General features: G+C 38.7%; 1 protein-coding gene and 1 pseudogene across 2 annotated transcripts in view; one reads left to right on the top strand and one right to left on the bottom strand.

Moving 5' to 3' along the window:
• Window positions 1-23,263, bottom strand: part of Spats2 (spermatogenesis associated, serine-rich 2) — a 126,192-nt gene that overhangs the window by 38,382 nt on the left and 64,547 nt on the right. For both annotated transcript variants that reach the window (XM_013505714.1, XM_013505715.1), the window contains exons 3-8: window positions 12,721-12,800; window positions 10,203-10,311; window positions 8,788-8,837; window positions 5,617-5,920; window positions 4,364-4,543; window positions 768-903 (exon numbers count right to left, since the gene is read on the bottom strand). In XM_013505714.1, the coding sequence (XP_013361168.1) occupies window positions 768-903; window positions 4,364-4,543; window positions 5,617-5,920; window positions 8,788-8,837; window positions 10,203-10,311; window positions 12,721-12,800 (859 nt within the window). The remainder of the gene's footprint in view (window positions 1-767; window positions 904-4,363; window positions 4,544-5,616; window positions 5,921-8,787; window positions 8,838-10,202; window positions 10,312-12,720; window positions 12,801-23,263) is intronic.
• On the top strand, window positions 15,500-16,021 carry LOC102018003 (annotated as a pseudogene).

Raw genomic sequence — 23,263 nt, 5'->3', positions numbered from 1 at the left:
ATCCTATGATTTGCCAGTGGATCAATATTACGCGACTATACTTGTAATCTTATTGATTATAATTTTGTCCTACCATAAGCCCACCTGACCTCATAGCTTTGCTCAATAGAACACCCTTGAGAAGTGGGTTTGGTGGGCAACCCGCTTTCTGGGCACGCTTCTGTCTCTCTCAAACAGAAGCTTTTTTTCTCTCAATAAATTCTTCCTGCTCTTTAAAAAAAATATTTTCAAACAACCTCTTCAACTACTAAACTGGTTTCCCCCAAAGGAGACATATTAACATATTTAGAGAAATGAGTATGTTACAGAACACAATTTGAAACACACAAATATTAAAGCAAATCAATGATTAACAATAAGGCACAGAAGAGGTCACTGGGATAAAATTCAGTAAGAAGTACAAAGGACTTAATAAATGAAAAACAGGTCTCTATTTTATAATTTTTGTTCAAACATCATTTGTCACACTCTGAGTTTAAAATCCTGACATAAGTGGATGCTATGTACTCCAATTATTTGTCCCTTTCCAAACAATATTAACCTCAGGCCAATTTCCACTGTGCTGTGAGTGCTCTGTACCACTCATTACCACACTGTAACCAAAATAATTAAGCAGAATGATAAATGTATCAGAGGGTTTTAAATTATGTACAGTTATTAGGAGTTGGAATAAATCCCATTATGTACAGTAGTTAGAAGTTGGAAATTCAAGGATCTGGTGAATGGCTATCTTCATAAACAATCATTTTATACCAAAAGCAACTTACCAACTCTGCAATTCAGCAAAAGCCTGCTTCATTTTCTTAATGGAAGCATCCATCTCTTCTTTAACTACAACTCGATACCGTGCAAGAGACACTGTGCAGCGCTGAAGGTCTTTTACAGATTTTTCAATATTGGAACCTGGGAAGGAAAACCCTAAGATTATTAAATGAAGGAACATATGTAATTACAAGCTGGATCTGAACACCTAAGACAAATAACACGTGGTCTAAGAATGTGTCCTAAATAATCACCCTCCCCAACCAAAAAATTTATTTTTCATAGATTTAAAAAAAAAGTAGCCTGAGCCAGGTGTGGTGTGCAGTATATGCCCACAATTACAGCACTCTGGGAGGCTACAGTACAAGGATCACAAGTCTGAGCTTAGCCAGGGAAACATACCTTAGTGAGACCCTTTCTCAAAATAAAAACACAGAAAGGGCTGGAGATGTAGCTCAATGTGAAAGCCCTGTGTTCAACCCTTGGTATCACAGAAAACAAAATCAAAAACAAAAACCTATCCTGGTCAAGGTGAAGCAACAAGAGTAGAATTTATCCTCTTTTCTTAAACAATTAATATATACACACAGGTAAGATATATGAAACACTGGTTTTCAGGGAACGGACAGAGTGCAGTACTTCCCCCGCCCTCTGCAAAAACAGAAACAAATGCCAGGCGTGGTGGCTCATACCTGGAATGCCAGCACTTAGGAGGCTCAGGCAGGAAGGTTGCTATGAGTTCAAGGTCAGTCTAAACTATATAGCAAGACCCTGTCTCAAAATGAAACACCAACAAATAGGCAGAAAACATTGCCCATAATGAAGAGAAAAATAAACAGAACTGGATGCAAAAATGACAGATGATAAAAGGAAGAAGAAAGACATTAAACAGTTATTATAATCAGATACCATATACTCAACATAGAGGAAAACAGAAGCATGTTAGGTAGAAACATGAAAGGTATTTTTAAAATTCTCAGCTGAATACCTAGAGATTAAAAAATAATGTCTGCAATGAAAAGTAAACCAGATGCAATGAACAGCAGACCAAAAATTGTTAAAAAAATAAAAAAAGATTAACAAATCTGAATAAAGCAATTTTAGGAACTGTTCAAAATAAAACAGAAGGGAAAAAACCAAATGACAGGATTTAACAGAGTAATTCACTGTATGGACATTACAAAATTAAACGGCTATCATTCTTTTTTGTTTTTTTGAGACAGGGTGTCGCTATGCAGTTCAGGCTGACCTTGAGCTCACTTTGTAGCATAGGCTGGCCTCCCTCGCAAGGATCCTCCTGCCTCAGCCTTCCCAGTGCTGGGATTACAGGCGTGCGCCACCACGCCCGGCAATTAAATAGCTATCTTTCTATTGTGCACTCTGAGACAGTCTATGTAGGGAAGTCATCTTTGCAGCTTTGTAGAAAAAGGAAACACACCACAATACTTATTTTAATCAGTTACCAGTAGTCTGCTAACTTTCTACTCACTAATGCCGAAGTTATACACTCGGCTGATTGTTAGAATCATGAATCTAAGAAGTTTATGATTGTGCTAAGATAAACATTTTCAACTTCTTACTGAATTTTTAGAGATGGGGTCTCACTGTATTTGCCAGGCTGCACCAAAACTCCAGGGCTCAAGCAGTGCTCCTACTTCGGTCTTCCAAGTAGCTTGGGACTAACACTCATGACATCATGCCCAGCTTCACCTTTTAAACTCTTCTTCATTCCCACTTGATTTCATTTGCAATGTACCTAAAACCTTTAAAGCCTCATGCCTACATATCTTTTACTTCTGCTTGAATGGATAGTCTCAGACTTGCTGTTCTGCATCAAGCTAAGGACTAGTAAAAGATAAAAAACAACTTCAATAATTACAATTTAACTCATGTGGCATGAACAATTCAGTAAGGAGGTAGAGGTTACAAGTGTCCTTTCCATTTCTCTGGTTCATCTGTTTACTTTAGTGGACCACCGTGCTTAGATGTACAAAACTCAGAGGGGGTATTACCTCTAACTACTGGCTGTTATTTAAATGACTACACCAGTTAAAAAAGCAGAGAGCTACCACTAGTCAATGCTAACAAAATTATCTTGTTAGAAGTTAAGAGTCAGTCAGCTATCAATAAGAACATGAAGTGGTGAAGTGCAGTGAAAATACTTCTCTGGAGTATTACGTCAGAGGTAAAGATCCTCCATTTGTTGAGTAAACCAGGAGAGCACCGTGGCGCGCCGGCCTTCAAGCCGGCCACAGCTGCTCAATTGAGAACTATCATGACACAGTGAAACAATGACACAATTGGCCCACCATGCACTGGCCACAGATGCCCACCTAAGGACGTGTGTGAACCATTCAAACATGGAAAAATCCCTGGGAATACATGCTATGCAACGGGTCACTCTTGCTCCTGCCATTGAGAACCAGAAAGGTCCAGAGTCAGCAGAGGAGCAGCTGCTGAACAAGCACTCGGAGAACATGAGAATGCAGACTAAGCCCAAGGGGTCAGAGGTCCCGTGGACTGGGGTCATGAGAGCCGCTCGGAAGCTGTAAACCAGGAGGACCTTGCACAGGACCTGCGGAGACTCCCTGGAAGCCATTCCTCCCCTGACAGTACAGGCTGTGGTGGAGCTCCGGAGAAGTCTGCAGCAGGATTCCTGCTGCCTGTGCTGACAGTTGGGGAGAGGACACTAACTGGTTGTGGGGTCCCAATGCGATGGGAGGCTGGAGAGAAAACGCTACAAAAAATGGCTTTGGCCCCAGACGGCTCACTTGATTTTTGACAACCCTTAGGCTGTAACTTCTTGTTAGATCCTTCTTGCGTATCTCTGTCTTCCTGAGAAACCACTTTGAAGATACCACCATGTATTACAGCAGTCATTGATATTTTCCTACTAATCTATCCATAACCCTGCAATGTTTGTATTGTTCCTATCCTATTTCATAAGTGGATGCATGTTTATTATTATGTGTTTCCTACAACAACCATTGAGAATAGTTAATGATTATTCAATAGGTCACTCATGTATAGTACTATTTATTTTCTTTCAAAGATACCTAAGTAGAGTACAACAACTATTGATAATGTCCTACCTCTTTTGTTTGTAACTCACTATTATTTGTCTATTTGCTTTCCTGAGAAACTATCTTGTAGATAACAATATGTAAAACAATAACCATTGATAATTTCCTACCACTTTGTAATTTGGTAACCCCCCCCCCATTATTGTTATCCTTCTCTTACTCTTTAAAATTTAAAAAAAAAAAAAAAAAAAAAATGAAGGAAATAGCACAAAAATGTTGCACCAAAGCAAACAAAGAACGTTGCAGCAAAGCAAACAAAGAAAACAGGTTAACATTAGCTAAGTCATCATGGCAGTTAAGTTTGCCTTTAAGTCATAAGGAAGGCCCTGTCCTTCTAACAAGATGGTATAACATCTGAACCACACTTACACTTCAGCTGTATACATGGAGGTAGAACATGTTGCAGAATTACAGTCTGGTAAACAGGTAAAGTATTACTTGATGCCCTTTTGAAACCTTATCTAAGGGATAGCCAGAACTGGACTTTTCCTTCGCTCATGGGTGGGACCTTGCATTACCTAATTTTTTATTAGTAGACGAGAGTGGGACATCCTCCATTCCCAGATTTGAAAAGTGAGGTCCTGAGGTGGATCTTGACAGAGACTTGGCAGCATTCCTGGAGTTCTGAACATTCTGAACAGAGTAGGTAGTCAAAGACTTGGGCTCAAAGTCAGAGACACCATTCTCCAGCACAGATCCTGTCCAACAAGAGCCACAGCTTTAGAGCATAATGTAGGATTAAATCAGTCAAGCAGTCTTAAGTACACAAAGTAAGCAAGCAAAAACCTTTTAGGCAAATTCATGACTCTTCAAAATTTGGGAGCAAAATCAACTGACAAAATAGAACAAAGATCAGAATCAGCTCAGTGTGACTATCAGTAGCTTGTGGCTTACTCCTAGGAGGCACTGGGCATGAAGAAAAGCAGCTGTAGCCAACCTAGTTAGATAGGAAATAACACTGCAGCTCCATAGGTGGAGAGGCAGTATCACCAACTTCAGCTAGTTTCTGGAAATTACACTGAGGAAAGAGAATTTTATATTGTCTCAAGAAGAATTTCAAAAAGTTTTAGGGAGCACAGAAAGGGGCAGAGTTCAAAAATAAGATTAGCCCAGGAAAAAAACATGAAAGCCACTGTCTATCTTTGGGGTCTGTGTAGGCACAATACTTTTTCTCTAGGGAAAGAATGTGTGTGTGTGTGTGTGTGTGTGTGTGTGTGTGTGTGTGTCTGTCTGTCTGTCTGAATTAATAAAAGAAATTCTACAAAGCATAGCATAATTCTTATAGTAACTCTGCATTTATAAAGCTAAGAACTATAAAGCAGGGAAAGTTGGATTAACAAATAAATAATTTTCAAAGAGATATATTTCCAGTATCTTCCCAACACAACAAAGTGGTTGACAAAAATGTACTAGCTATGTGAATTTACAACTATTATGGATCTTAACTCTTGACTAGAAAACAAGATTATCTGATCTTCATCATCTTCCTACATAAGTAGAAAAGATAAAGTCTGTTTTTTTTTAAACCCTAAGCTACTCCTCTATTAGGATAGAAAAATTTTAATGATTAGAGTTCAAATATGAGACAGGGGAACAAGAATTTTATTTTTCTAGGCCTTTGGTAAGTATAAACTGCTGGTCTTCTACACAAAAGATTACAAAGACTTGTAACAGACCAATTGCATTTAATTTACTGATTGCTTCCTCAACAAGGAAGTTCTTGTATTTTTCAACTGAATGCAACTTTTGAAAAACCTGAAAATAAACTTACTTGTTCTACCCAGTGTATCTGGTGCGGCCGACTCAGGACCTTCCAATTCTCGGGCCTCCACTGAGAGTGTCTCCAAACCTTCGCTGAGCGAGTCCACAGACTCGGCATCGTTGGTGGCACCACTGGCATGGTACCCATTCATGCCACCATCGTTGACGGCACCACTGGCATGGTAGCCATTCACGCCACCTTTCTCTGAGGAAGGCACAGGCTGCTCTTCTTGAACGGAAACCGATTGGCTGGAATCTGGGGTACCGATTCTTGTTTCTGCTGCAGGTTTTGGTTTGCTTTTCTTCTTTTTGTTCTGAAGTTATTGAAGATTTGAAAAGAAGAAAAGAAAAAGCAGACCCTCCCACAACACAACTCAGAGATAAGTACCTCTAGCTACCCAAAGGCAATCAATAAATGCTACCTATTTCTCAGGTTCTTTCCAGAGACTGAACATATTTTGGTATATGTTGAAACACTGCCTAAAATAAAATTTTACTATGTAAAACCCTATGCTTTGGATAAGCTCATAATATAAATAAACACACAACATTTCTTTATGGTAAGACCTACCTTAGCAAAATGAAAAGATAAATTACAAAATATGAAAAAAAAAGTGTAGCTTATATTAAAAAAAAAGTTATACACAGAGCTCTAAAAAAACCCAAAATAACATAAAAGAAATTATATAAGCTGTAAACATATGGAATGAAGCATAAGCCCATCTAAGAGGCCTACCTATTAAAACTATGCTGCAATATCATTTTTCATCTATTAAATTAGCAAAAGTAAAAAGGTATAGCAACCCTGTAGAGTTGAGAGTACAACAGAGAATTTTCATGTATCACTAGCAGGGGTGGCAATCTAGTAATAGTTATCAGAATTGTAAATGCACAGACCTTTTGGCCTGCAATTTTACTTCTAAAAATTTATCCTAAGCAAGGCTAGCATGTTTACAATTATACATTATATCAGGTTGCCTATTGCAGTATTGTTACTAAAAGCCTTTTAGTAAAGGACTGGAAGCAGAGCACTGGAAGCACCCCAAGGCTTGACCAGTAGGGAACCGGTTACGTAAGTTAGGGTGCATCCAAACAGCAAGATGACCACGTGTCCACAATACCAAAGACGTTCATTATGCTGTATACTGAAATATGAAGTGAGTTCGGTATATTATATGAGAAAAGAATATGCTTATGTGCATAAAAAAAAAGATACATTAAAAAAATTGTAACCCTGTTAGACTTTGGGGGAGGGAACCAAATAGCTATAGAATACAAATAGGATAAAGGTGTTTCAGTGCATTAAATTTTGCACCTTTGACTTTTGGGCCACATGAATATATTACCTACGAAAATAGTAAAATGTTTGTTTTGAGAAGGGTCTCACTATAAACTCACTATGCAGCTCAGGCTAGCCTCCAACTCACACCGATCCTCCTGCCTCAGCCTCCTGAGTGTTGGGATTACAGGGATGTGCCACCACGCCCAGCAAGAATAATAAAATTAAAGCAAACAACAAGGTCTTTACCTTTTGTTTTGTCAACTCACAGCTCTATTAGCAATACTTAATCCTACTCCCAAGGCTAGATAGGTATAACTAAATTTCCCCTCCCCAAGTATTTTCAGTGGGCTCCATCTAGCAGGAGTATGTGAACTTGAGATACAATCTCACCTTGCTCTTAATTACTTTCATCCATGTGAACTGGCACTAATGAGTTATCATCCTGGGGCAATAAATTAAGACACTCATGTTTTCCAGAACACTCACAGCTAACTATGTTTGTTGAAAGCAATGGTAAGTTACAGAAATACGCAAAGCTCTAAGTATAAACAGCTTCAGGACAAGCTCAGGGTATTAAGTATCTCTTGGAAAATTCTCAAGGGTCACTAAGGCCATGATGAAACCCTGACAGAACTGCTAATGAAGTGATTCTTTTACTGGCGGGAGAGAGGGGTCTTTTTGAGACTGGGTTTCACTATGCAGTTCAGGATGGCCTTGAACTCACTTTGTAGTCCAGGCTGGCCTTGAACTTGCAATGAACCTCCTGCCTCAGCCTGCAGAGCGCTGGGATTACAGGTGTGAGCCACCATGCCAAACCTAATGAAGTGATTTAGTCATCAAGAAAGCATTTCAGGAGCCCAGCACTCAACTAATGCAGGAAAATAATACCCTAAACAGGTTTCATAGAGATACGTGACTAAAATCCATACTTTAAGCGTTTCTTAATGGGCCTTCATTTAGGGTACAGAGCTGTGGAAAGAATACTAAGACCAGCTAGTATCCCTTGGGAAAACATCTTGCAGGTTTCTCGTTTGTTTTTGAGACAGGTTCTCACTATGTAATTCAGGTTGGCCTTGAACTCACTGGCCTCAAAGTCGTAACTATCATCCTGCCTCAGCCTCCCAGGATTACAGGCAAGAGCCACCACATCTGGCCCACATCTTGGTGTTAAGTGGATAAAGGAGAAAGGACCAAGAACTATGTATTAGGCATTACGTTAAATACTTGTATGTATAAGTATTATTTTTCTATTTTAGAGATGAGTACACCAAGGCACACCAAGGTTAAACAATACTCCAGGTTACAAAGCCCTTATATAGTGGAACAAGATAGAAATCCAGTTCTGACCCTCTCCAACCCAAGTGCCTTCTACTTTCCTCAACTACAGTACCAGACCCCTCTGCAGTTGTACTTAATAGCTCCAGTAGCAAAAGCTCTCTTTAAACTTTAAGTCAAAGTTCATTGATATTAGGGATCATAACACAGTTGTCTAACTTAAAAATCTGAGTATTTTACCTGATCTATAATGTGAATATTGTTGAAAACCTGATCACTTTCACTGGAGCAGCTCTGCATTCCTCTCCACATGCTGTTTCATTTCAACCCCGATCCACCATCCTCTCAGCACAGAGTTACTGTTTCCTGCTTTCAACCACAGGGAAGAGACTGGGTGGTACTCAGTACTAGCTGCATTTCCATGTCAAAGGGGACATTTTAGCCAAATGAACTGAAGACACTTATTAGCAATAATCACATCTTGGATAAACCTCCCTGGCTAAGACACACTGGCAGCTGAAGATATTTATGTAAACTTTTTCTTTCAATTTTTTTTGTAAAGCCTACATTTTAAAAATTAGTATGAACATCAATATCATGCTCTTAAATTTAATTCATTTTTACCTTTTTTTTGCCTGTTACTGTCCATTCTTTGAGTACTTCACTGGCACTACCTGTAAAAGAAACCAATCACAGGTTTTCTCCCTGACCACCATCAAGCAGGAATTAATGGCCCTGCTTTTTATAACTGCCTGAGAATTTCCAAAGTTTCGAATAAGGAAATTTAGGAATCAAGTCTCTAAAGTAATGTAATGAGATAATCATGTTGTGCTTCCATTTTGGAATACTTGCCTATTTAAATCGCCCTTCTCCATGTAATTACCCCAGTGAGTTCTTCCAAGAAGAGACTAATGTAGCCTGGTCATTCTGATGATTATTTACACTGTAGTCCAAATACAAAGACAACTGGCTTCCGCTCAAGTGTGCCACCCACTTTCCTCCAAGTTCCACACCACCCTGGCTATACTAATTTGGAAATAGCTGCACACTCCAGCAAACTCATAATAATTTATAGAAAACAGATGAAAGTAAAGAAAAACCTTATAGTATTTAGACCTGCTTTTAAAAAATTAAAAGTTCTTTAAAAATATAGATTTAAAAAACTATTTAGGGACTGGGAATATAGCTCAGTGGCACAGCACTTGCCTTGTAAGCATGAGGTCATGAGTTCAATTCCTGGAACCACCACAAAAAAAAAAAAAGGAAAGAAAGGAAAACCCTTGTGCTGTACCACATATATTTGGGGCTGGGGATTTAGCTCAGCAGCACAGCGCCTGGCTGGCAAGCGCAAGGTCATGAGTTCGATTCCCGGTATCAGGAAAAAAAAAAAAAAAAAACTATTTAGACCTGTTTATCCTGTATTTGCAAATTCTGGAAATTAAAAATGGAGACTTAAGGACATCTCCATTCAATGACCAAAAAACTTCAAGTATGTTTTTTTCAAACAAGTTATAAGGAAAAAGGTCCACTCCTCAGGTCTATGAATGTGAAACCTTGACTAAGCCTATCTTTCTTCTACATGAACATACAAAACTTAAACATTTGAGTCACTTGCCAGAGCCAAACGAAATTATAATAGAGCTTAGAAAAGAATGTTGAGTTCTTCAATTTGCCATCTGCTGCTGGGGCACCAAATCACTCCTTTGTTATAAAGAGTCACTTACATTTTTATTCAACTCAACTGCAATTACATTGGACACATGCTTTCTCCTTAAATAGCAGTAGAGAATATTTTGTGTTAAATAACAGAGTTTTCTTAGTTTGTTTCTTATTCCCGGTATCACATAGTTTATGAACGAATTGCTTCTAGGCCAAAAAAAAATTAACAAAACATCAAAGTATGTTCTGTTATTTATCATAGGGTCTGCTATATCATCTGTAAAACGCTGCTGATTTCAGAACGCTACTGAGTGTTCTGAAAGGCCAAAGTAACATCTATTGAACAAAAACAAACTTCTTAAAAAATGAGCTAAGATTACCTTCCATGAATGCTTGTACTGTTTTGTCCACACAATTATCAAAGTGCTGCAAAACCAGGATGATTTCATTGTTGCTTTTATTGGGAACTATTGCCCGTACTGCATTTATCTAGAAAAGATGACAGGGTCATTTAATTCTAACATCAGTAGGTCACTAGGGAGATGAGGTGTAGTACAAAGAATAACAAAAATAGACATTTTCATTTTTAATATTTTTCTTCAGTGTTAGAGTATATACAGCCATCTCACTGGAAATAAAAATAGATGAGTGATATTAGCACATCAAAAATTAATTTCAAAACTTAGGATGGCAGAACATTTGTAGAAACAGAAGATACGTACTAGACTTCACATCAAAAAAGGGTGGTATAATTTAGGTACCAGGTACTAATTTAGCACAATATTTCCTCACTTTAAGCATGCCATAGGAAAGGGTGGAACGTTTAATGAAACACCAACTAAAACAACTTAGATTTTTATTTATCACTTCTAAAAATTTTTACTTCATATCACTTTATAATAACTCTACAAAGATTATTTAGAGATAACCTGAATTACTATAAACTGCTTCAGGCACACAGAACAATGAACACCATCTTGTCTCTTCACAGCAGCCCACCCTACACTGTAGAGTGTACTATTTCAAATTTTTCTTTTTCCTACCTTTAATCCCAAACTTGCCCCACAGAGCCTGTTTTTTTCCTACCTTTAATAAATGTGAAACTTTACAACTATGTTTTTGAACTTTGCCACTCTTAAAAAAAAAAAAAAATGAACACATAACTGGTGATACCAGTTTAATAAAACATCTTTTCTTCGCTCCCTAGAGATTTCTACTCTAAGTTTGGTGTTGTATTTTTAGGATGACTGTATATTTATAATCTATGTTATTATTTCATAAGTACTACCTTATACATGTTTATTTTCAATTTGCTTTCTTGACATAGCATTTTAAGAATATTTTACATGTTGATTTTTCTTTTTTTTTTTTGAGACAGGGTCTCGCTATGTAGTTCAGGTCTCGAACTTGCACTGCTTCTCCTGCCTCAGCCTGCTGAGTACTGGGATTACAGGCATATGCCACCATGCCTGGCCTTTTCCATGTTGATAAACACATTTTTTATTTATTTAAGTGGCAAAGTATTTCCACTGTATGACATACTCATTGTTTCCTCTGTTGATGGGCAGTTAAGACTGTTTATAATGTGTGGCTTGGGCCGGGGATATAGCTCAGTGGCATAAGCGTCTGCCTGGCAAGCGCAAGGTCCAGAATTCGATTCCTGGTACCAAAAAAAAAAAAATAATAATAATAATAATAATAATAATAATAATAATATGTGGCTTTGGGGAACGATGTGTGGCTGTACTGAATGCTATATTTCTCTGCTGAATTATTAGTGCCTAAAACTATTTAGAACACTTTAAGCAAATACAAAAATTGGTTCTTCTGCACAACCCCCAGTAGAATCCTGAATACTAGGGCACTACCACTTCTTGAGGTAATGCTGGCCAGGCATGGTGGCACACGCCTGCAATCCCAGCACCTGGGAGGCTGAGGCAGGAGGACCACTGCGAGTTAGAGACCAGCCTGGGCTACGAAGTGAGCTCAAGGTCAGCCTGAACTGCATAACGAGACCCTGTCTCAAAAAGAAAAAAAAAAAAACACATTACTACTAAAAAATACCTATTTTTCTTTGAAAGAAATGCTACTGAGAAAATGCGCTTTTCTTGCTCTGAAGTCTCCTGGACTTAAGAATGCTCTTCAAGATGGGCATAGTGGCACATACCTGTAATCCCGAGAACTGCAGAGGGTGAGCACGACTACTGCAAGTTTAAGGCCAGCCTGGACTACATAGTAAGTTCAAGTTCAAGCCTCACCTGGACTACACAGCAAGACCTTGTCTTAAAAGACCTCCCAAAATAAAAAAGAATGCTCTTGAAGTGACTGGGAGGATCCTATGAACCAAGCTGCTCCTTAAGGATGCTGCCAAATGAGACATATAGTCATTATAAATAACACTGGTTATGACATTAATGAACTAATGTATGTCTCCAACAGAATTTACAATGAATATGTATGACAATATGCAAGGAAAATTATGTTTACAGTATTCTTCAGAACCATTATGGTAGTCTCACCCTCTGATACACAGTGGCATTCTGTTCTAGTTCCTAAAAATTTCACTTTCACTATGAAGTTTTGTTTTTGTTGTTTTGTTTCATTTTGTGTTTTTTGAGCCAAGGTCTTGTTATGTAGGCCAGGCTGCTCTGAACGCGCTATGTAGCCCAGGATGGCTTCAAACTTGCGGTGATCTTTCTGCCTCAGCCTCCTGCAGTGCTGGGATTACGGGTGTGCACCACCTGGCATAATGAGTTTGTAATAGCTACTGATCAGTTCCTAAATTTTCTTATGACATACAAGTTTGTAATAGCTACTGATCAGTTCCTAAATTTTCTTATGACATACAAGTTTGTTATCTACAGTAACAACATAAACTGTATGTATTTGTAGTCTTACCTTCTCTTTCATGTTCTCAAAAACTCCTCCTTGAGCCAGTACAGTATTAGACTGCAAATCAAAAATGAATCCTGATGAATCTGAAAGAATGAGAAGGGATTAATATATTCAACACAATACAAACTTAAAAGCATGCCCGCTTTTTTCCCATATAACAATTAACAACAACTTAGTTCCCCACCACCCCACATGCAGTTAAGACTGGCTTGAACTCACTTTGTAGCCCAGGCTGGCCTCCAACTCTCAGTGATCCTCCTGCCTCAACCTCCTGGGATTGCAGGCATGCACCACCATACCCGGCAACAACTTAGTTCTCTTATCTAGATAATTTACAACTACATTGAGTTAAAATTATAAAATAAACCTGATTTTAATATGAAGTGTACTCTCTGAAGAAAACAGTAACTGTATCATTTATATTAGACTGCTATGGTTGTGTCTAGATGTTCCCCCAAAGCCTCATGCCTTCATGGGTGCAGGCTTCTAGAGTTTATGATTGATCCACAGTCCAATGCTGGGATTATGGGTGTGAGTGCTACACCACCCTGGGGTGGGTAACTTGCATACAATATAAGAGAGGGAAAGAGGCTTGCTCTTCCAGCAGCTGCTCCAACCACCCACCTCCCCCACACCCCCCCTCCTCTTGCTGCTTTTGCTGTTTTCTGAAGCTATGAACTGTTGCCCTCTGCCATGTGCTACTCAGCCTTGGAGCCAGCCAAGTATGGACTGAAACAGCCACAAACTGTGAGCTAAATAAACCTTTCCTTCCTTAATTCTGGGCGTCAGATATTTTGTCTTAGCTACGAGAGAAAAGTAACTAAGACAGATCTCTATTAGGCTGTCCTGTAATTCCTGCTATTTTTGTTAATTATCCTACTTTATTTTAAAAAGCCCTCTAAAAATGTTGCAAACGAATAGTTCTCCATGGTAAAATGTAACACTAAAGAATCTGAAAAGTTGAGCAGGGATGGAATTTCTGTAACATTAATAATCATAAAATGATATGAAAATAATTTTCATCTTCTAGACTGACCCCACACATACTCTTAAGACTATGAACTCCACAAAACCCTTCATTTGTGTCTCTGATATAATTTCAGTTTACATTAAGCAAATGAAACTCTACTCAAGAAGCAATGTAGACAAAACAAAATAAACCTCAGGTGCATTTATATTATGGGAAAATTTGGTTCAATGTGATTACTTACAAAAAATTGATTTCTGCTTCTCTGTACTTTTTCTTCTCTATACTTATATAGAAAAAGCTACCTGTTCATTTAACCAGTTTTCACCTATTAATGTGTGATCAGTAAATTACCTTAACTTTAATACTCCGTAACTTTCCTTTAATCCAGTGAGGTACAATCCCAGAAAATGGTTAGAGTGCTTTTCAATTTCTGATGTGCATATTTATCATTCGGGGAATCTTCTGTAAAATCTAGGCTGTAATTCAACAGCCTGGTCTATGGCTTGAGATTTTTACTCCAAGATTATATCAACATTAAAAATCTAAGAACCTGACAGGCATGGTAGTGCATGCCTGTAATCCCAGCACTCAGGAGGCTGAGGCAAGAGGACTGCTGTGAGTTTGCGGCCAGCCTAAACTACACAATGAGACCCTGTCTCAACAACAAAACAAAAACAAAAGAAAACCTAAGAACCTTTCTCAGAAGTACACTGGGAGTTAAAATTGCAACAGAGTAAGTAAAGCCGAAAATTTTGAGAAAAGGGATATTAAAAAACAGAAATATAATGCAGATTTTTAAAATTATTTTGCTACTACCACAGATGTGTTTTAACTGATGCTTTCACAGTTTGATTTTTATACTACTTCCAAATACCTTCAAATTGCTATGGAAGACCGATCATTTACAAGTTGAAATGACTCTGGTGATAAAAAAAGGACATGGATATGTAAGGCTCAATTCAGTTGTGACCCCTCCCAAAACCCAACCTGTCATCCAGCAGAGGCACTATGCTCTCAGCAAACACAGGATATCACGAAAGAGGTAAATGGTGCAAAGAATCCTCTGAACACCTGGACATCTGAAGACACCCAAACATTTACACAGAGGATGCCTCAAGAACTTTGCCCAGAGGCACAAGACATCCAGAGACCTTTGACGACTGATATTTACTAAGATCTTCCCACCTAATGACCCTTGCCTCTTAAAAGCCCTATAAAAAAAAGTTCACTTCTCTTTGCTCCCTACAGTCAGCCTTTTCACCGTCTGCCTGCACCCAGGCAGAATAAATTCCATGCCATATTGCCTTTACACAGGCACAGTGATCTGGGTTGGTCTCTGCCTCACGCCATTCCTTAGAAAATAGTGCTTTTGTCATTTCAAGAGAAGTTATGCTTGCCAATTACCAATGAACCTTGACTTAATTTAGATTTGACCTCTTTTAATACTAGCCATTTCTATACTGTTCTCAAATGAAAAATCAACTGTTATACAAACCCAGTACTTAAGCCTGAATCTCCCAAATAGGCTATATGTTAACTCCCAGTTATCTTCACCAATTGAAAGGACACCTGGTATACAAAGATAATTCAACATAGGCCAGGCATGGTGGTACATGCCTGTATTCCCACTTGGGAGGCAGAGGCAGGAGGAACGCCTTGAACTGGAGGCCAGCCTGGATTATAGTCAGTTCAAAGCCAGCCTACACTACAAAAGAACCTGTCTCAAAAAAACAAAACAAAAGAAGTTGAAAAACAAAACAAAACAAAAAACAGTTGCAGCTGAATTCCCGTTTCCCTGCTAGTGTAGCCCAGATGGCCTCCTAGAACTGTGACCCTGCGGCCTGTGTCGCTTCTGGTTCTAAAAGAGCTAAGCCCAGTGGGGAACTGCCTGGGGCCCTGTGGCCAAGAGGCTACAACAGGAGCTCATGATCTTCATGTTGGTGACAGAAGAACTTCTACTTTCCCTGAACCAGACAGATGACCTTTTCAAATGGGTAGGGACCATCCACAGGGCAGCTGGTACAGTATATAAGACCTGAGGTAAAAGCTCTCTCTAGAGTTCCCAGTGGCTACATTTACAAGGTGCCCACAGTGAAGTTCCTCACTCCCTGCTACCACCCCAATGTGGATACCCAGGGTAACAGCTGCCTGCACATCCTCAGAGACAAGTGGCCTGCCCTTTATGAAAGGCATCAAGACCTTCCTACTATCTACCCAGAGGCTGCACTGACAGCCCTTTAAATACACAGGCTGCCTAGCTCTAGAAAAACCCATAGTTCTTAAGAAGAGCTGCAGGAAGCCTACTCAAAGCAAGTATCCAGCTTAGAGCCCTGACCTGGCTGTCCAACCTGTCCTTGTGGTGTCTTTTATTTTTTCCTTAGTCTGACCGCTTCTTGACTTCTGGGTAGAACACTATCTTGAATTGTGGTATTGTTTTGGTTTTGGTTTTGAAATTAAGTCTCTGGCTGAGCTTTTGCAATGCATATTAAATAAACACACTTTGGTTTTGTTTCTTAATGTAAATAAAAATGAAACTATCACATGACCCTGGATCTCTACTTCTGGGATTATACACACAAAAGAACTGAAAGCAGAGTCTCAAAGACATACTCACCCCCTCATGTATGATACGACACATGCAAGACACAATAACGAACAATACAGTTTTATAGTCTACTGCAAGAGGACAGTAAAAGATATATATTGGCCATCTCAATATGATAACAACTATATATTAGTTTATCAAACTGCACAGTACTAAATACATATGATAAGACTCATAATAATAATATTAAGAAGTGGAGATTATTAGAAGCTCAACCACCTCAGATTCTATCTAAAGAAGTTTACTCCTTAGTACTATCAAAAAATAAAATAATGAAGTTTAACAGGGCTAATCTTATTAACGTATCATAAGGCTCTCTGAAATACTGAGTTATCAGACGACTAGCCATTAGATTTCTCTTCATGGAAAGGTCTGTTCCCCTACTTCTAGCCTACTTACATTAGACAAAAGCATAGGGGGAGCCAGGCATGGCAGCACAAACCTGTAATCCCAGCACTCTGTAAGGCTGAGACAGGAAGAATTCCAAGTTTGAGCCTAGCCTGTGCAACTTAATACCTTAGCAAGACTCTCTCAAAATAAAAGGGGGCAGGGAGGGTGTGGGGACCTGGGGAAGTAGCTCATTATGAAAATCATAAATTCAATTCCAGTACGGTCAAACAAAATTTTAAAGAGAGACAGGGCACTCAATCCACAGAGGCAGTAAGTCTTAGTATCTTCACAAAGCTAGTAAATTTATATCTTTGAATTCAGCAATTAAAATTTTATGGTTTAAATTACTTATACCCCCTTTCACAAATACAGATGATACAAATTATTCCCTTTGACAAATGAGGAGAAATATGAATTATAATCTCTTCAAAAATACCATCTTTTATGTTGATGAAAAAGTCAGTTGTGGTACTATTTCTTCTCCACACTAAGTCCTACTGTAGAATCAAGAAAGGAGTCCAAGTTTGATGTTATACAACATTAATACTAATCAAATACATTCTCAAGTTGTCATGTTTAAATAGTGCCTTGCTATATCACCTTGTTTCTCAGGATCTGATTTTTGCTCTACCTCACTGATACTCCCTACTCATACAAAGTTGGATAACAATATTGTTCACATGTTACCAGAGGCAAACAAGGGACAAAGGGGTAATACCCAACTAAATACAGGTATAGCCCAGCAATGAGGAAGCCTAGAAGTCTAAATATCTTGACAAATGTGATTATCACTGGTTATATTCTGTCTCATCTTGCTCTTAAATATTAAAAAGTAAACTGAAGAGCAGAGCCTAATCAAGTGCCAACTCTTGTTGAAGTGATACCTATCAACAACTGAATAATCTGAAATTCTCCTTTAAACTGAACACATCCAACACTTGACAACAAAAGAAAGTGACCAATTTCTTGGCATTTTTTTTTCTCAAACCAACATGGAGAATAATCCATAGTAAATCATCAATAAAATTACAAGTACAGTTATTTCTTCATGTACAATGGGAAATGAAGCAACCAGGATTATACTGCCCAAATATGATTGTAAAAAAAAAAGAAAGTTACTGTTTTAAGAACTACTAAGAAATGCCTAGGCTGCACAAAGAACTTCAAAACTAAAGATATCACCAATTTTAATTTCCTACATGATCATTCTCTTCTGCCAATTTACCTCTTAAAAATGAAGGAAATGACTGAATAGGTGAAATAAGCTATTAAAACCAAAAAGAATGTGCAAATAAGGGAGACTCAAACTCAGAGGGGAACAAATAAGAAAAGGAAATTTACAATGACACAATGTCAAAACGCCTTTTTTTTTTTTTTGAGACAGGGTCTCGCTATGCAGTTCAGGCTGACCTTTAGCTCACTTTGTAGCCCAGGCTGGTCTCAAACTTGTAACCATCCTCCTGCCTTAGCCTCCCGAGTGTTGGGATTATGGATGTGCACCACCACGCTCGGCCTCAAAATGCCATTATCTTAAGCCTTGTATTCTGCTCTAATTAATACTACTAGTGTAACCTCCACTTCTGTTGCCCTATAAAACACAGCATTCTCAGTAGGATGTAAGCATACAGACTTACAGTCTCATCAACTAGCCTTTCAACCCATCGTGAGGACTAATGTGATTCACCTGTTCAGGAAATATCTACACTTCAGTGACAAATCTGCTGAGTGGGTCTTTGTTATGGCTTATGTCTAGGTGACCCCTGAAAGCCTCATGCAGTCATAACTGGTGCTTTTTCAGAGGTGCCTGGATCTAGAATGTGTGATGCTGGGATTAAGGGTGAGTACCAAATGAGTCCACTGATTGGTTTGGTACCCATCCTAATCCCGGTAGCCTAGATGGAATATAAAAGGGGTAGAAAGAAGCTGCTAAAGTTGCTTAGACTTGCTGCCTGCAAATTCTGCCTCCCATGAACTGTTTCTCCTCTGCAATGCACCCTGCCTCGAAGCTAGCCCAACTATGAGCTGAAACCTCTACAAACTGTGAGCTTAATAAACCTTTCCTCCTTTAACTTTGGGTGCCAGGTATTTTGTCTCAGCAACAAAAAAAGTAACTAAGATAGTCTTCAATGAAAGAAGCCAGCCTTTTAGCTGCCTGTTATTTCCACTTTGGCTTAGACTATCTTCTTTTTGTTTGTCTGTTTGTTTTGAGATAGGGTCTGGCTATGTAATTCAGACTGGCTTTGAACTTACTACGTAGTCCCGGATGGCCTCAAACTCATGGCAATCCTCCTGTGTCAGCCTCCCAAGTGCTGGGATTACAGGCATGCACCACCAAGCCCAGCTATGTGTAGTCTTAAGAGCTGATTTATTTTTTCTTTACTTTCCTCCTTTGTTTCATCAACTATATTCTGAAGGATGCTGCTCCTCACCTTGTAACACAAAGCACTTGAACACGGGGGGTCTCCAAACTTCTAGAATGAGTTTAGAGTTTTCCAGCTAGAGCTTGATGGAATCAGGGTTTTTACTAAGGACACAGACAAGCAATTAAATCCTATCTTATTCTCTTCAACTGATTTCCCCAAGTTTCCAGGAGGCATAACAGAATAAGCTTTTATTTTTTAAGTCCCAAGAAATCTTTTCAACCCTGTTGAAAAGGTTTGCTTTCCTCAACAATATTCTGTCAGTTCCTCCAAAGCTGTGATTGGGCAGGAAAGTCAGTTTAACCTTTCACAAACCTTCTCAGTAATATCCACTAAAGAACAGCCTGGAAGCAACAATATTGATTTCAAGGTCCATCTTTCTGTCTCAATGCCATCTCTCACTAGTCTGGAATTAGTTCTCCAACATCTGAGACAAATTGAACAGTTTTCTAATAATTCTTCACTACTCCTCACTGCCCTTCAGAGTCTCAACAACTCTCCTAACTACACCAAGAAAAAAATTCAATTCAGGAGGTCCAAAAATTAAAACTTTTAAGGCAGGTGTGGTGGCCCATGCCTGCAATACCAGTTCCTTGGAAGAATGAGGAAAGAAGATCACAAATTTGTACTTAGGCTGAGCAACTCAGCAAGACAGTCTCAAAATAGAAAAGGCCTAGGGATGAGCTCGGTGGTAGACGGCTTGCCTAGTATGTGCAAAGCTCTGGAGTTCTATCCCCAACACTGCACAAGGAAGGAAGGCAGTCAAAAAATTGGGGGGCTGTGGTATTACAACTCAAATCTTGAATTACTAAGATCAATGCAGAATAAATTCCTGAGCATATGGACAGCAAGGAGTAAGAAATATATAAACTTTACAATTCTGTGACGGGCCGGGAATATAGCTCAGTGGCACAGTGCCTGCCTGGCAAGTGCATGGTCTAGAGTTTCATTCCTGGTACCTGGTATCAAAAAAAATAAAAAATAAAAACTCTGGGGCTGGGGAGGTAGCTCAGCGGGTGCAGTGCCTTTCTGGCAAGCATGAGGCTCTGAGTTTGTTTCCCCATACCACAAAAAAAAAAAAAACTCTCTGGGGCTGAGTGTGGTGGTACATGCCCATAATCCTAGCACTCAGGAGGCTGAGGCAGGACAGCCATGTGTTCAAAACCAGCCTAAACTATGTAGCAAGACCCTGTCTCAAAATAATACTAATAAATAAAAATAAAGTAAAAAACTAAAAACTGTGCCTTATTTCGTATGTGGCAGCACTAATTCCAGTTCAGATATACGAGAAATTCTCAGATGGACATTCTCTTTGCCACTGTGAAATGGTGAATGCTTCTCCTCCCCATCCACCCTGTCCCCTTTGCATCAAAGTACAGAAATGAATAGGTCAATCCTAATCAAATGTTCTGTCTCCAACCTTTTCATAACAACCTTTATCATAAAACTACAGCACTGAAAACTCTGTTGGTCTTTACTCATAAATCTTTATACAAATGAAAATTAAATCTGCCAGTTTCTTTTTAAACTGACTTATGGATCAATAATCTACTTCAGATCTAAGTATTTCTGTCTCCAAACAGTTGTTACCAATTCTGCCAAGGTAGCTCTAAGTGCTGGGCTTATGAAGAGACTACTTAATAATACACTTACATAAGCCCATTCTGGCTTGATGTAGTCATTTTAAAGAAATAAAATTATTACAAAATATAATGCATTTACAATGCACACACATAAAATAATAAATACAACTTGACTATTTTCACTAAGCAAACACTCATCTATTGCCCCTGGGTTGAGAAGTAAAATCCTGTGAATGCTCCTCAATCACCACTGCGACCCAGGTCCCAAAGGTAACCATGCTCCAGACTCTCACTGCCTTTCTTTACAGTGACACCACTTCAACCACACATTCTTAAATGTTAGGGTTTATTTTTACCTTTACCAATAAAAAAAATTCTGTATATATTTTCTTTGGGGGATATGATTTGTTTTGCTCAGCCTTGTCTTGTAAGACATGCATGTTCTTACAAGTAAGTTTTGTTCACTTTCACTGCTGAATATTTCACTGAAGGCTGATTTAGGAGGATCACCATGAGTCTGAGACCAGCCTGGGCTACATAGTGAGTTCAAGGCCAACTTAAACTACATGAGAACCTATCTCAAAAAAACAAAAAACATTAGCTGGGTATGGTGGCACACACTTGTAATCCCAGCACTTGTAAAAGTGAGGCAGGAGGATCACCATGAGTTCCAAGCTACACAATGAATTCTTCTTGCAACTTCTGCCCCACGCTCTACAACTTTTGAAGCAAATAAAATCTCCATATATGAATGGCTCTTACCCTAGGCTTTCTGTTCCATTTGCTTGTATTTCCAGTTTATGACAATATCATACTGTCTGAATTACTTTAGGTTTATAAAACGTATTGATAGCTGATACACCAAATTCTCTGATCTTGCTACTGTCAAGAATTCTTTGGCTATTCTCAGCCTTTGATATTATGTCTCAATTACTTTGTCAAGTTGCACCTCCAAGAAAGGAGCTTTCATAGTGAGTGCATTGATCTACAAATCAATTTGGGAGAACAGTTATCTTCAAAATAGCAAGTCCTCCAATCCATGAATATGGTGTATCCTTCTATTTAAGTGTTTCTTTCAATGTTTTATCCATTTCCAACGATAATCTTATGCACGTTCTATTGAGCGTATTCCTTTTATACGTTCACTACAATTACAAATGGCAACTGTGTTTTAATTTCACTTCCAACTATGCACTGCTGGTATAAACAGGGGTGACTGCTCTTTGTAGAATGATCTAATTAATATCCAATATTACAACACTGTTAAAATTACTAATTCTGATTGTTTCTCTCCAGGTTCTTCTGGACTAGAGAACCTACAAAAAATTCTGCAGCAAACATAAACACAATAATGAAATGCTGAGAGCTTTTCTCTGAGATCAGGAAAAAAATGTTTCTGTATTACTTTTATTCACCTGGAGTTCTTAGCCACTACCAAAAAACAAGGAAAAGGAAAACAAATCATAAATCATAGAATCTCATTATTCACACATTATTTTCTTTCCTTTATGCTACATGTTCAGAATGCAAAGTACTGAAAACTACCGAAATTTAATTTGCTCTTTTCCTAACTTCTTTAGGTAGATACTTAAGGAGATGGAGGGAAGGCAAGGAAAGGAGATGAAAGAAATTAAAATGCATTATGTACATAGATCAATTCCCCACAAGAAATGTAAACACTATGTACTACAAACCTGTAGTAAATTTTAAAAATGCCTACAATCTTTTCTGTTTTCTTTTCTTTTTCTCTCATGTGAAGCCTACATCTCCTTCCCTTGAGAACGGGATCTATTTAGTGACTCACTCTTAGGGAACAGAAGTCACTGTGTGTCAGTTTCAGTATTAGATTATAAAATGATATTGTGCTTTCTTCTTTGCTATCTCTTGTAAGACATAGAGAGATAAATGGTCCATTTTCATTTGGCTTTGGATGTGAATTTACTGAACAATCCATAGATAGTTAAGGCAGTTATTCTGAGCTTAACCACAAAGAATAATCCCCACCCAGAAAATCCCAGAACAAGATGTTAGAACTTGGTAACTGATAAGTAAGCAACAGTCCACTATCAAAGGAATGCACAGAGAAGGTGTGTTTACCAAAAAATTAAGATGGCAATTGAGAAGACTGTGTACACACACACATACACACACACACACACACACACACACACACACACACGGAGAAGGGGAAGGGACCTTGCAAGATAGAGAGATAAAAGCCACTGCCTGTTTCAATCAGACATGCCTGTTTCTGCATAATCGCCATTAAAGTTTTGCTTCCACTATTTTTCACATATCTGAGTCCATACTTTTGTGGTCTGGACGGTGGGTTTCTCTCCCTCTTGAAATGTTCTCTCTCAGGAAGCTGGCTGCTGAGTCATGAGGAAACTCAAATGCCTTTATGACAAGAGTCTCACAAGGAACTGAGGCCTTCAGCCAAGAGCTGCATGAGGACACTGTGCTGGAAGCCGAACTTTATGTTCAGGTAACTGCAGCCTTGTCCAATATCTTGCTTACAAAATGGGAACTTCCAAGAGCCAGGTGTGCTGGCACACACCTGTAATAATCCCAGCACTCG

This window comes from Chinchilla lanigera, unplaced genomic scaffold (genome assembly GCF_000276665.1).
Source record: "Chinchilla lanigera isolate Chin_1 unplaced genomic scaffold, ChiLan1.0 scaffold00099, whole genome shotgun sequence".
NCBI classification, from domain to species: Eukaryota; Metazoa; Chordata; class Mammalia; order Rodentia; family Chinchillidae; genus Chinchilla; species Chinchilla lanigera.
Note: the sequence above shows the minus strand (reverse complement) of the source record. Positions and strands in the feature narration are given on the sequence as shown.